At 38.8% G+C, this 13,158-nt stretch overlaps 2 protein-coding genes across 2 annotated transcripts in view; one reads left to right on the forward strand and one right to left on the reverse strand.

The window, feature by feature from the left end:
- The window catches only part of LOC113138228 (CD151 antigen-like), a 22,589-nt gene extending 15,421 nt beyond the window's left edge, over positions 1-7,168 (reverse strand). Inside the window, exons 1-2 of the mRNA XM_026320517.1 lie at positions 7,015-7,168; positions 4,328-4,412 (exon numbers count right to left, since the gene is read on the reverse strand). Of these exons, the coding sequence (XP_026176302.1) occupies positions 4,328-4,411 (84 nt within the window). The 5' untranslated portion in view covers position 4,412; positions 7,015-7,168. The remainder of the gene's footprint in view (positions 1-4,327; positions 4,413-7,014) is intronic.
- LOC113138292 (transmembrane protein 138-like) lies at positions 6,786-13,098 on the forward strand. The gene is made up of 5 exons (XM_026320610.1): positions 6,786-6,983; positions 11,296-11,486; positions 11,659-11,830; positions 12,003-12,078; positions 12,986-13,098. The coding sequence occupies exons 1-5, from the start codon at positions 6,786-6,788 to the stop codon at positions 13,096-13,098; spliced, it is 750 nt and encodes a 249-aa protein (XP_026176395.1).
- Positions 13,099-13,158: the final 60 nt, after the last annotated feature.

A 13,158-nucleotide genomic window follows, 5' to 3' on the forward strand; every position in this document is an offset into this window, starting at 1 on the left:
TGACAAAGGACAAGCCTGAAATTAATGCAGAGTAACCTATGAATGTGATCTGATAAAAAGGACCTGCTGCTGTCACTGAAGATAACCTAATCATTAGTCGGTTTATGCTGCAGGATAATTGAGAATGAGCTAATCAGAGCTGCTCAGGTCAGTAATCCAGTCATACAACAGGTTTGGTAAAAAATATAACCTCTAGTCGAATAATCAACTTGTAATGCAACTACTGTGACAATTAATTTTGTATTTGTTTTTTGTTATTTTCAGCTTCTCTGAGAGGATTTGCTACTTTTTTACAATTATTAACTAAAAATGTTACAAACAAGCAATTGAGAAAATTACCTGACCAATTATGGACAAATAAAACTGCTAATTATCACCCCATACTTTTTCACGCTTGTATTTTTAATATGTTTGGACATTAGCCCTACAGAGCAGCCGTTTAGTCTAAGGTCTGTAGATTTAAAAGCATCGATTGAATCTGTCAGCCCACAGGCGTAATCACAAACCAGTCTAAAAATCAATACTTCAATATAGCAAATAACTACTGGCATAGTCCAGCATCTTGTGCATTAGCTAACCTAACAATTAAAAAGAATGAGGAAAATGAAATCAATATTACCAGGACTAGTCAGCAGATGGTGCAGCACAGCACAAAAATCTGTCATGATGCCACAGCCATCAATATAACCACCTGCCTAATTTAGATTTAATTTATAAGGGGAGACAGTGACTAAAGAAACTAGGCCCTGAGTCAGACTGTACCACACCCAGTGACAGTGTGGCAGGAAAACACACAGAACGACAGTGTTAAGCAAAGACCTTTCACTCAAAACTGTTTACCTACTGTTGCTATTTTTGAAAGTAATTACAGAGCTTTAACAGGACCGGTAATTAACTACAATACAACATAAACTTTCTTTTTTTTTTTTTTTGCTTTCTTTTAGTTCTCTTTATTCTCATTTTTACCCACCCGATACCAAACTAACTGAATGTAGGTCTATCCAGATAAATACCTCTGACCACTTACATAATATCTACATATGCTTCCCTGTCACCAGCTACAGGTGAGAGGTGAACAGTTCAGACAATTTAAAAGTCAATGACCCACAGCAATTAGTGGATACTGTCCAAAGGTAGTTAAATGAAATCTGAACAAAGAAATATTCAAGCTTTGGCGACACCCAGTGGCCTCACGACGTAACAACCGGGACATCTGAGAGCCTGGAGGACCCTGTAGTGAAGTAATGTTATGTCAGTGCAAATGTCATGAGACCCACAGGCATATTTATTTTCCTTGGCAGGTAATATTCGGTGTGAAAAAATGTTCAGTGCAGTTGTTTAATTATTTGTGGTGACTGAGGGAACAATGTTGAATTTTGCTTAAAGCTTTCATTAGTGCAAAAACAAAGAGTAACTATAGCCGAAATGAACGTATGTCATCTATTAGCTGGATGTCACTATTCTTTTCAGCGTCTTCGTGCCTTTCTGCACTTTAGTCTAAACTGTAATGCAGTGTTAGTGTAAGTTATCTTTAGTGCTGCAATGACACTCATTATTAATAACAGGGCTGCCACAATAAATGCTTTGTTTAAATGTCAGTGCTCTGCCAACTCACAGTTACATCCTAGGGTTTCTACTGTGTATTTATATTATATATATATATTATATTTTCCATCTCATTTCCAAGCTTTGGAAAAAGTAATTAATGTGTTTACCATGTTGAGTCTGAACGACTGTAATTCCCATTACGGGTGGGCTCAACTCAATGGGATGTGTCATCGAGACCATTTTACTCTGGTATTAAAATCCTCCTCCCTGCCTCCCAGTATGATACAGAATTGAATTTAATTTTTTATAATTTTGTTTTTTAAATGTCTGAATGGTTTTGGCACCAAACAACCTCTATGAGCTCTGCTTTTGGGGCGATTGTGCTTTTTGTGTAGCGGCACCCAAGATGTGGTAGTTTGCTACCTGAGCTACGATAAACAACCAAGCTAACAATTTTTTAAATCAAAGCCAAATACATGTTTATTTACTCTTGCTTTTGAGTCTTATATTTCTTTTTTTAATGAATATTACGGCACAGTTTGAAACATCAAATGAACATGTTTAAAATAACCCAAACTTTATAGTGATAACAGGATGACGAACCCCAAGTCAACCCCAAATCCTTGACTGTGCCTTTAAATACATCATCTGGTCTAATGATATTACTTATTCAAGGACCTGAAGCTTCCACAGATAAAACATCCTTATCACAGACGACATGATCCACACCCAAAGAAAAACTGGAAAACAGAAGGAAGAACAAAAACCTCTCTCATCCTACTGACACATATATGGAAAACAAGCAGAGGAATCACCTCACATTCACTTTTTTACTCAACGTGGTGTTGAGTCCTCCTTGAAATTCCGTAACACTATTACATCAACAGACACCAGGGCATTGTGACCATATGTTACTCCTGAGGTAAATGGACAGCTGCCATTCAGCAAAAATACTTCATAATGTTGTCATGTCTTCATTTTGCTTTTTAAAGTTCAGTCATTAAACACTCTGTACTTGGAATAGCATCAACACATGACTGACTAAAGTATTTGGAAAAAAGAATTTAATAGTCACATAGTATGGAAATAAATGTGAAGCAAAAGTGAAAAGATTTGATTTGGGCCTGAAATAACCACATGGTAATAACTCTGGCATCTGGCACTGGAAAGGCTCAGGATTGTTTGTCTGCCAGTTTGAGAAAGATCTGATTCTTTGGCAGACAGATGATTATCACATATGGGTAGAGCTGTAAGTGTGATTTCACGCTGAGATCGAGCATGAGATGAGGCAGGCACTCTTCCTTTGCTGACAGTAAATGCTGCCAAACTGATATTTGAATTTTAATTTTACACAGCACATCCAAATTAAGAAATCAGTTATTTGCAGCACTTTCCTTCTGGAAAACTGCATTCTTGACACTGGAAGGTTTTAAGGAATTAGGCTTTGAATGCATCTTCTGTGTCATCTGTACAAGTATGCAACTTGGCATTGATTCTATTTACTGGAATAGCAGCAGGAATTTATCTGTTGCCTGAATAAATAGGCTTCGTCGAAGGGCTCGTTCTTCCTATTTATTTCAAGTCAAAAGCTAATTATTCTCGTAAATACAAGGGAATACTGTGTGTATGTGTACCACTGTCCTTTTGTAAGGAATAGAAATATTGTATTTATAGCTTTGTTTTGTTAAAACCTAAAATACCCTCATGTTTTTCAGATATTGGAGGAGTTGGATGTCTTCTCCAAAATGCTTGGGCTGTTTAGGGCTCAGATAAATGATCAGGACCTTTTATCAACTTTAATCAGCACACGTCTGAACCACAGCCAACTCTGCCCAGTCATGCAGACAGCTCTCATCAAAACAGACACACAAGTATGGAAATGAGGTCAACACTGTACCTAAAGTTTGTTTTCAGTGACTAGCTGAATTAACACAATTAAATGAATTCATAAACCAAGGGGAGGTTTTTCGTATGTCATATCCCCCTTTCTCTCTCGTCATTCCTTTATCAACAAGATAAACGCAAAAATAAATACAAAATTAATTTATGTAATTTTAATAATGTTCCATGTCAATGATTTATGACTTAAATGAGTGTCATACTTTAAAATCCTAAGAATGGAAACGTAAAAAGAAAGAAGATCTTAGTTTATCAACAATCTGATTAGTATTTAAGTATGCGACTACTTCTTCTCTGAACCATACAGTTTAAAACAAAATCTCATTTATTACCATTTCGGTTTTACTTTTGTAGTTTTGCAACCAAAGTAATTATGAAGATCTGGGAACACGCAACCAAAGTGCTGTGACAAAGTCTGGGCAAACAAAAAATGTTTGTCCTCAAAACTAGAATTTAATTTATTTTTACCAGATTGTCTCCAAATCAAGTTTTGGAGACAAGTTTTGAAGCAAGTGCAACTGAACCAGGTGTGTCAAGTGTGATGCATTACAACAAGCAATTTAGTAAATCCTGCTTCAAACTCAGGTTTTGTTAGCCCAGGGGTTTTGTTTAAACCATGTCTCTGACTGTTTTTATTTCTTGCTCTGTCTCACTTCTTTTTAGCCTCACTGTGTTCCAAAATCTCAGCAATTAGAAAAATGTTATTATAACCAATAAAAATGATGCCAACACACAACAGGTCTAGTTTGCATTAAAGTTATAAATCTAGTTCACCATTTTAGGACATACCTGCATTTTTCCAAAATTGGCTTAAGAAGCACTTCAGACCAGTAGGTGCTTAAGTGCTTACGTTCAGGCTCAAGTGTGAATGGAAACTTACCCAGAAGAGAAAGTTGAAAGTAAACAGGAGGTATTTCAGACAGACGGTTCCACATGCCTCCTTCTTCTCCTCAGAGAACCCCATGCTGCAAAAGACGGCAGGTTTTAGGTCAATTATGACAACACTCCTGGGCTTTCTCACGAAATAATGTCTTGGTAAAGGTGATTTTATTTTGTTTTATTTTCACAGAACATAAATATTACTGCTAACAAGGTGTAACATGTTTCATACTAGTGTCAATATGATACCCAAGTTTCGGTGCCATTATGAAAACAGGGCTTTTTTGCCTTTTTACCTTTTGCTTTCAACACAAGGAGCCTAACTGGTTGTCTAAACACAAGCAGCTGCAGAAAATACATCAGTCTAAAATGTGCAAAATCAACTTAAATAAATGATGAACATTTAGCACAAGCTTAGAGAAACATGTATTAGTACCAAAAACCTGTTGTAATAATAATATCCCACTGATTCACTGCCCACTGAAACAACACATGAAAGCCAGATAAGTGCACTGTAGGCCAGTGGTTTGCTTAGAGGGCACAGAATAAGAGCACCAACTAAAAGCTAACCCTCCTGGTGTTGTGAAATGTTTTTAACAAATGAGATGCATGGACCGTGGGGGAGTAAGCATCACATCAGCAGTGTAGGCAGAATCACTAAGCTGAGTTATTACACATACATGCAGAAAGATCCATGACTAAGCACTGAGGAGTTGGCTGAAGGCTGCAAATTGTAACCACCCACATGCCTGGAGCCAGTTATCAACATCCAACACTTTAGGAAGCAAGATCATCTTCTTTCAGCAGCAAATTAATTATCCCACTCTCTGCATTTTAACCACAGTAAATGACACCATAATAAACCCCACTGCATCGTCAAAAGTAACTCTTAGGTTTTATAGATTCATAGATCCAGTCATATAACAACACTTTCGTCCTGCTGCCTTTGTGTAGTCTTTGTTCCCAGAGTCTTACATCTTTTTCCTTTTTTCAACCCCAGAATTTTCTTGGCAGACTTGCCCGTCAAGCCCCGACTCGCCCTCCTCTGGCTGCCTCTCGTTAAATTGTTCTTCCCCTTGTGACTCTCCAGTAGACACCCCCCCCACCACACACACTACTGTCCGTACGAACGAGCATATGCACTGCATGAATGAGTGAGTGTGTCTGGACCCTGTTGACCATCTGCTATGGAGGGTCCTCTTCGCGTGCTACTGTTAATTAAATTCAAACAAGACTTAGCTGACGACTCCTCCTTTTACCCTTTTCATATCTGATCTGGATGGGAGTGAGCCAAATCTGTGCTACCAGCCTGAACACAGCCAAAGACAGAGGAAGTTGTGAAGACTCATTCCTATGTGAGTTTATCACAAAAAGGTCCATAGCAACCAAGCTGTCTACACTATTGGTCATTTTCACTGCAATTAAAAAAACAAAACAAAACAAAACCATAGTGAAACATGTGATTCACAATGTCCTAAAGCACCAACAACAAACCAACAGTCCCAAACCAAAAAATCAAATTACATAAAGAAAATTGTGGAAAATAAAGTAATTCTATGATTTTTGGCTTGAAAAATCACTTGAGCAACTAATCAATGAATACGTTTTCCCAATTAATATTCTGTTGATCAGCTAATAGTTTAATAGATTATGCTAAAAACAGAATAACTATATGATTAAGTATATTCTTATTACTCCACTGGGAGTATTAATAATAAGACTGAATCAGATGTTAGTAGAAAACATTAACCTGACAAGTACAAGTGACACTATAAAACAGATTTTAACAGACATTTTATATAATTGTATAAATATAATTGTTGGTATTTACTACAGCTGCGTATTCACACTACAGTTATTAAATCAAGCTGAGCTCTGACTGATCCCCTGTCAGATTTGAAGGAAGGGATGAGGATGAGGATGTAAAGTTGGAGACAGTAGGTCTAAAACAAAAAAACAAATTCAAGGTCAATACAAATAAAAATGATTGATCTATTAACACAGCTGTGTATTGGTCTTCTGATTAGTAAAATCAATGTTTACAAACTGATGATCAGATAGTTTTAGTTTTTTCAGATTGATCAGAAATCAGCAAATATTGATTATCTGTGGCTCATACATTCATTTCACATCATTCACTTATATATCACCCTTAGTGTCAGCACAGCAGCCTCACACTGATCAATTAAACCATTTATAGATAACACAAGCTGATCATTGAACTCATAGACATATCGATCCCTACATGCATTGATCAGTTTATTAGCTGCTTTCAGCGGTAAAACCCGTACAGGTAACAGTGATCCTGGTCTGGCACTACTTGGTATCGGGTCTCAGCCAGATGTTGCACCAGAACTGACATCAGCATGTGGACATTTGTGATAAAAACCACCCAAGAGGACCGATCACAGCTGGAGTGACGTTGAGGTCTAACTTAGCATCTCCGCCGGTGTAAGCTAATGCTAAAGTTAACCGGCTCCTCCAGCCCTCCTGCTGAAAACCGCCTGTTTTATCCAGACCAGCTACTTTTCCAAAGCCACGATGAGCTGGTTCAAACTTGTGTGGCAGCTCAGTGTTCACAGAAACCTGGAAAGTCTTTCGGCCTTGTCGAAAAAAGACGACGGGGCTGCCTGATCCGGCCAAGTCGACGCCGCAGCGTGAGCTAACTCGGAGCCGGTTTTCACCTACCTGTCGTTTTTCCTTTGGTTTTCTGTCGGAGCACAGAGATGAAATGGGTAGAAATAGTCCTAAATGTGGCCTGGTTTCATTCCACTTTCTTCAGGAGCAGCTCCAGGCGGCAGTCGAGAGAGGCTGAAGGCTGTAAAGGCTGAGGAGGGCTGAGGAGGGCTGAGCTGCTGCTGTGGCTCCACCCCGGGCCGCCTCACAGTGTGCTGGGTGTTTGCTCTGTCCGGGGGCTGCGCTTCCTCTTTCTGTTAGACAGAGACTAGTAAACTTCTTTTAAAGTTATTTATATGGTTAAATTCTTCAAATCTGCACTGAGTGAGAATCTAAACAAAGACAGTTTGGTAACAACACCAGCACAAAGATGGATTGATGATTAGGCCACGGGGACAGGGGCCCCAAGGGGACATGGGGCCCCCCAGACCAGACAACCATGAGGGGCCCCCCAGACCAGACAACCATGACATCACTGTTAACATTTCCCTTGGAAAATCAATCAAATGATGACAAAAAGGCACAAAACAAGTAACAACAGGTTGTAGAAGTTAACACAAAATACCTAAAAACACATCTGGGGAAAACATCTGTAAAAAACAGACTAAAGGCTCCTAGTCAGGGGACATTTACACATCCAGGCCCCAAAGTTTCCCCTCAGCCCTAAAAGTCCTTACTGCTTCCCACACAAACTGTTTTTAATGTGTATTTACTAATTAAATAAGTAAATAGTCAAAGCCATAAATAAAAATAATACAGTTTATACACACCAAATAAAGTGGACTGAGAAGGTTTATCCCCACCATCAGTATATTACAACATATACAGATGCTTCATTTAGTCTCTAAATACTAAAAACATTCATGTTTGCTGGTGAAATATATATATCTATATTGTGGTTAGGGGGATTAATTAATCTGATTTTGTTATTATAGGTTATTTTCCTGTTATTAATGGATTTATTATTGGTAAATATGCCATTTACTAATGGTTTTCACTAACAAGAACAACTTTCTGGTCAGACAGGCAGTTCGAAATACAACAAAATAAAAATGCTTTACAGTTTTTGAGTTAATCCAGTAGTATACTCCACTGAATAAGCAATTGTGCTAAAAATTTACAGTACAGTGCAATACCAGATTAGGTAAGATTTTATTAAACTATATAAAAAAAAACAAAAACAAAAAACAACCAACCCTCAAAATCATACTTACAGATACATCAATAACCGTGTGACCCACCCGTAAGATTCAAGGTCATAGTTGAAATAATTTAGTCAAATTACCACAAACCAGCTGTCACTTCTGGTCACTGGAGCTCCTTAGCTGCAGGGCAGGTAGCAACATAACCTGCTTGTTTGTACAGTAGGTAGTTGCACAATAAACTTTAGACACACTTTTATGAGTAGGTTAATGGTGCAGGATTGTTTTGTATGTTTTTGCAGTGGTTAGCACTGCCAGCCCACAACAACAAAGGCACAACATGTGGTATGGACGACAGATGCATGTTTTTGTGTGTGTAGTGATGCACATTCACCACTAGATGACGGTGGTTTCCTTCTGGCTCAACTGCATTTGTCTTTCCTAGAATTATTACCCTAATCTCAAATGGAAATGGGACTGAAAAAGCCATGGAAAAAGTTCAGACAGCATCTCCTTATTACCTGTCATCATTTCCTCATAGTATGTACAACGGTTACAGCCTTAACTTGTTATTCTTTGAAATAAAATTCAGTCCAAAAAACTGTATTCTACAAAAACAGAAAGAAAACCTTCCTATCATATAATGGTTACAGGGTATTATGGAACAAACATAGTGTAAATGCAGAAAATCTTGTGCCTGTCTGATAGAGGGAGGTCAGTGGAGGATACAAACCAGTTACTAGCACAGACACTGGTTGTGAATCTAAACTGTGTGTTGTTTATTGCCACATGCATCATTTAGAGAGATGCCTGCTAGTTCAGCCTCTGAAATCAGCCTTCATTTACAGGTACACACTGTTTTATGTTTTAGCAGCAGCTTCATATTCTTGCACAGTAAAAGGGAGAATATATCATTTCTGTGGAAAACAACAAGCTGGGATTACCTAAGAAGATTAAATGGTGCAGCACTAAGACGTACAAGCTGGAAGACATTACCAACGACAACAGCTTTCAAATTTACAACACTATTCTTGTCAAAGCAAACCTGACACATTGTTGATAAAATGCTATAAAAAGAGAGATTGGAAAATCATTTCTAATGTGTTCCCATAACACTGGAAACCACTGAACAAGATGTTTTCCCTTCCACACTTTGGTTTGGTATTACTTTGTCTTTGTTTACATACACTGGATATGCAGTTCTCTTCCAGTAACCCAGAAGGTAGTGGGACAGCTTTGAAGAATAAGTAGTCTCCAGGTTAAAACCCCAGTATTTAGAAGTAGTCCTAATCTTCCCCACACCTGCCAACACTGTGCCAAGCTATAAATAGTCATAATAGGATCCACCAGTGTCAGTGTGAAGGAGCCTGTTGGATAGCAAACCAAGGCGAAGACTTACAGTGGAGTATTTCCTTAACTAAATCCTCCAGTGGTGGCAACAATAGTCACACAAGGACCTGTTTTCTCTTCAACATCCAACAAATGAGTGAAGAAATAGTTTGTTCTAACGTACGGATGAGAAGGACAGCTTGGGATCTGTTTGTGTTTTTCAGTATTTCTGGAGTATCATTAAATACTAGGAGAGGAGAGACGTAAATGTTCTACCTAATGGTGAACTCTAAGACTGGTGATCTGTCCACAGTGTTCCCCACCTTTCAGCTGAGACTGGCTCCAGTTCCCCCTCGATCCTTGACAGGAATAAGCAGTACTGACAATGGATGGATGGTAAACTGTAATTTCATGTTTAATTTTTCTGGTATAGCGTTAGTTGGAATGTAATTGTGATCCGTGTTTGAGATTTGTGTTGGTGGCTTGAAAGTTGACTTATAGCTGCATAATCTCCTCTCCTATTTACTTCTACTACTTTGTTTTTGTGCTTTAAGTATTGATTTACCCCAAATACATAAAGAGAAATAGTCCGTCTAGCACTACAGGTAGATTTTGATCTCATTTGTGCAGGTTGTGGGATATCTCTGACAGGCCAAGATCCACATCAATACAGAATTTCACTTTTGGTATATCAGTGTCGAAAAATAACAATAAATAAACAAAAAGTCTTCAGGAGTCTTTCCAGCACTATTGTCCCAGTCATGTATGGTTTTCATTGGGGCCTGTTTCCTTGTTGCAAGGGAGACACTAAAACTGCACAAAGATATCTAAACATGGAAAAAATGAAAATATAAACCATCTGAATGGATAGATGCCACGAAATGTGATATATGCCCTTTTTAACTGAGGCGAAGTGACTGTAAAATGATCCAACAGGTCAGTCCTGATCATTTAACAGCTACACTTTATCCTTAGCAGTTAATATACTCAGTCTTTGACATTCAAGTCCAGAGCAGTACAGGTTACTCATATTCCAGTCACTGCTGCATGAGATGTTATCACTCCCACCCTCCAGGATTCAACGATGCAAGTTTATTTTGTCTTCCTCTTCCTCTGAATTCTTCTGTAGGTGACTAAATATTTGATGTTAGCGTTTTAACAGCTTATAAAAGTCATACATGTTAATAAGGTCAACAAGGTTGAAAGTTTACTGATAGTAAATGAGGCCCGACCCTCTTTACAGGAGTGTCAACATAAGGGAGTTAAATGCATTCACTCCATGTGGCACAATGTTTGGATAAGGTTGGAAGGAGCTGTTTATCTTTCATATCACCTCTCTCATTTAAGTGCATGCCAATCTGTAACAGAGTAGCAGTGCACAGCAAACACTGCAGAATAAGAATGTGTCTCCTGTCTTCTTCCACAGAAGCTCTGCTGGATTTGCTGTGTGATGTCTCCCCAGTTCTGATGCGACAGTTCAAAAAAAACCTCTGCTGTTGCAGCTTGCCTGTGCAGTAGGCTTCCTCCACCCCACAGACTACTCCTCTGCCACATTTATTTGTTGGTGCCATAAAAATTAAACCTGTCGGCATCTGTGACTTCCCTGCAACTCATCCCACAGCTCAGCTCAGTTTCCTACTTTGAAGGGACTTTTTTTAAGTAAACAGTTTTACTAAACGGAAAATGGAGCCCTAAAGCTGTATCAGTCATACTTAACCTGCATCTGGGAAATCGGAGAGGAGTCATTTGAACACCTTACTAAAACCCCTCAAGCAGTCGGGACTGTGCGAATTGATGCTTCTGTGTAGTAGTGTTGTGCAAGTGCAGTGCAACCTTGGATCCGTCGTGGAACCACAGTCCGCCTGGGCGCCCAGGCTTTGGCCCGGAGCTGCAAACCAGTAACTACTCTCTGGTGTTACTCATTCAACTGAGCCTGCTCTCCTTCGACCTGTTTGTCAACTCCTTCAGCGAGCTGCTGAGGGCTGAACCAGCTGTCCAACTGGTACTTTTCATGTAAGGAAGAATTCTAACATTATGTTTGACTCAAGGAAAAGCAATTGAACACAGAAGGCCTTAGTTGTCCTTACTGGGTCACGTTAGATGCTGGGATGAAATGAAATACCATTATCCTCGTTGTTTCTGCTGCTCTGACATAGTTTTGTTCTCTTATGCTTTTATTCGACAGTATCCAGGACATTGCCATCCTGTTTAACCTGATCATCATTCTGTTGATGCTGTTTAACACCTATGTTTTCCAAGTTGGCCTGGTAGCCATATTACTGGAGCGATTTAGAGCTCTGCTAATGCTCTCTGCTCTCTACCTGACCTTTAGTATCATACTCCACTCCTGGCTTATGGTACGTACAGTAGGAGTCAAAACAGCCAGCAAGTCGACATTTTTATGCATGTAATTTTACTGCCTTTCTCATCAGTCTAGTTATTATAAATACTTGATAAAGTATAGTCTTTTTGTCCCCTAATTCTTTTAAGAAAGCAAAATGATCATTCCTATTTTCTATATAATTTCAGAATCTGCGTTGGCTAAATAGCAACAGATTTGTTTGGACAGATGGTCTTCAGGTGCTGTTTGTCTTGCAAAGAACCGGTAAGAGGACGTGTTAGGACCTTTCTTAATGCCAACCAAATGCACTTCATTTGAACGTTTTCATCTTTTCTAAACACGTTTGCACATTTAATTACTGCTCTCTGTAGAACTTTAAGGACATGAAAAAGGTGTTTTCATATCTCGTCCTTGTCTTTACCTCACCTGGTTTCAGACATCTGCTGCACACATCTCCAATTATGTAAATGATTAAAATAGAACAAAAATACATTTCACTCTGATCATCCATCTATTTTTTATGATCCAAGTAATGTTGATAAAGCTCAGAAAGCTCAGAGTTCTCAGAAGTTTATGTCAGTGTGTAGTCTATTCTCTACAGAGAGTAAACTTAAGTATGATCTTCATGCACGTATAAGCTCATAAGTGGATCAAAGGACGTATTGTGAAGTTGTTTTTTTCTTTACAGGTGATTAAGTATGAGCAAGTTCTGTAGTAATGTCTTATCTCTTTGTTTTGTCTGTTACCTAAGACCCACCCAGACAGTTACTGTGTGTGTGTGATTCAGTGCTGCGTCAGCGCCTCACAGAAAGTCTGTCGTTATGAACCGACCCTAAGACTCCACTGGGCTAAGTTATACTTTATAATCCCACACTGACTGTAAATGCTGGTGGGAAGTCTGTTATAATGCTAACATTCATGTACAATCACATATTACCTCTATCCTTAATCACTGCACAGGGAGCCACACCCTTTGAACTGGCAAGTTAATAATGCAAACTAGTATTGGTAGCATTAGTACATGTATTTACAGCAATAACATCTGATGATTTGTGTCTTTATCTTTTAAATGACGCTGCATTATCATTTTAGAATGGATCAAAACAGTGGAAGCAGGACTGTTTTCTGAATGTTTTGGCATTGAGCTCATCACATATTCTCCTGTCAACAGCTTCTGTGCTGTACTACTACTTCTACAAGAGGACCACAGAGTATCTGGGTGACCCTCGCCTCTATGAGGATTCACCATGGCTGCGAGAAGTCTTTGCCCGGGTCACACACTGATCTCACATGATGCCACAGAGGCCACAACTAGAATAATAAAAAAGCTCGCATTTGAAAACC

The sequence above is a fragment of the Mastacembelus armatus genome, chromosome 3 (genome assembly GCF_900324485.2).
Source record: "Mastacembelus armatus chromosome 3, fMasArm1.2, whole genome shotgun sequence".
Taxonomy (NCBI): domain Eukaryota; kingdom Metazoa; phylum Chordata; class Actinopteri; order Synbranchiformes; family Mastacembelidae; genus Mastacembelus; species Mastacembelus armatus.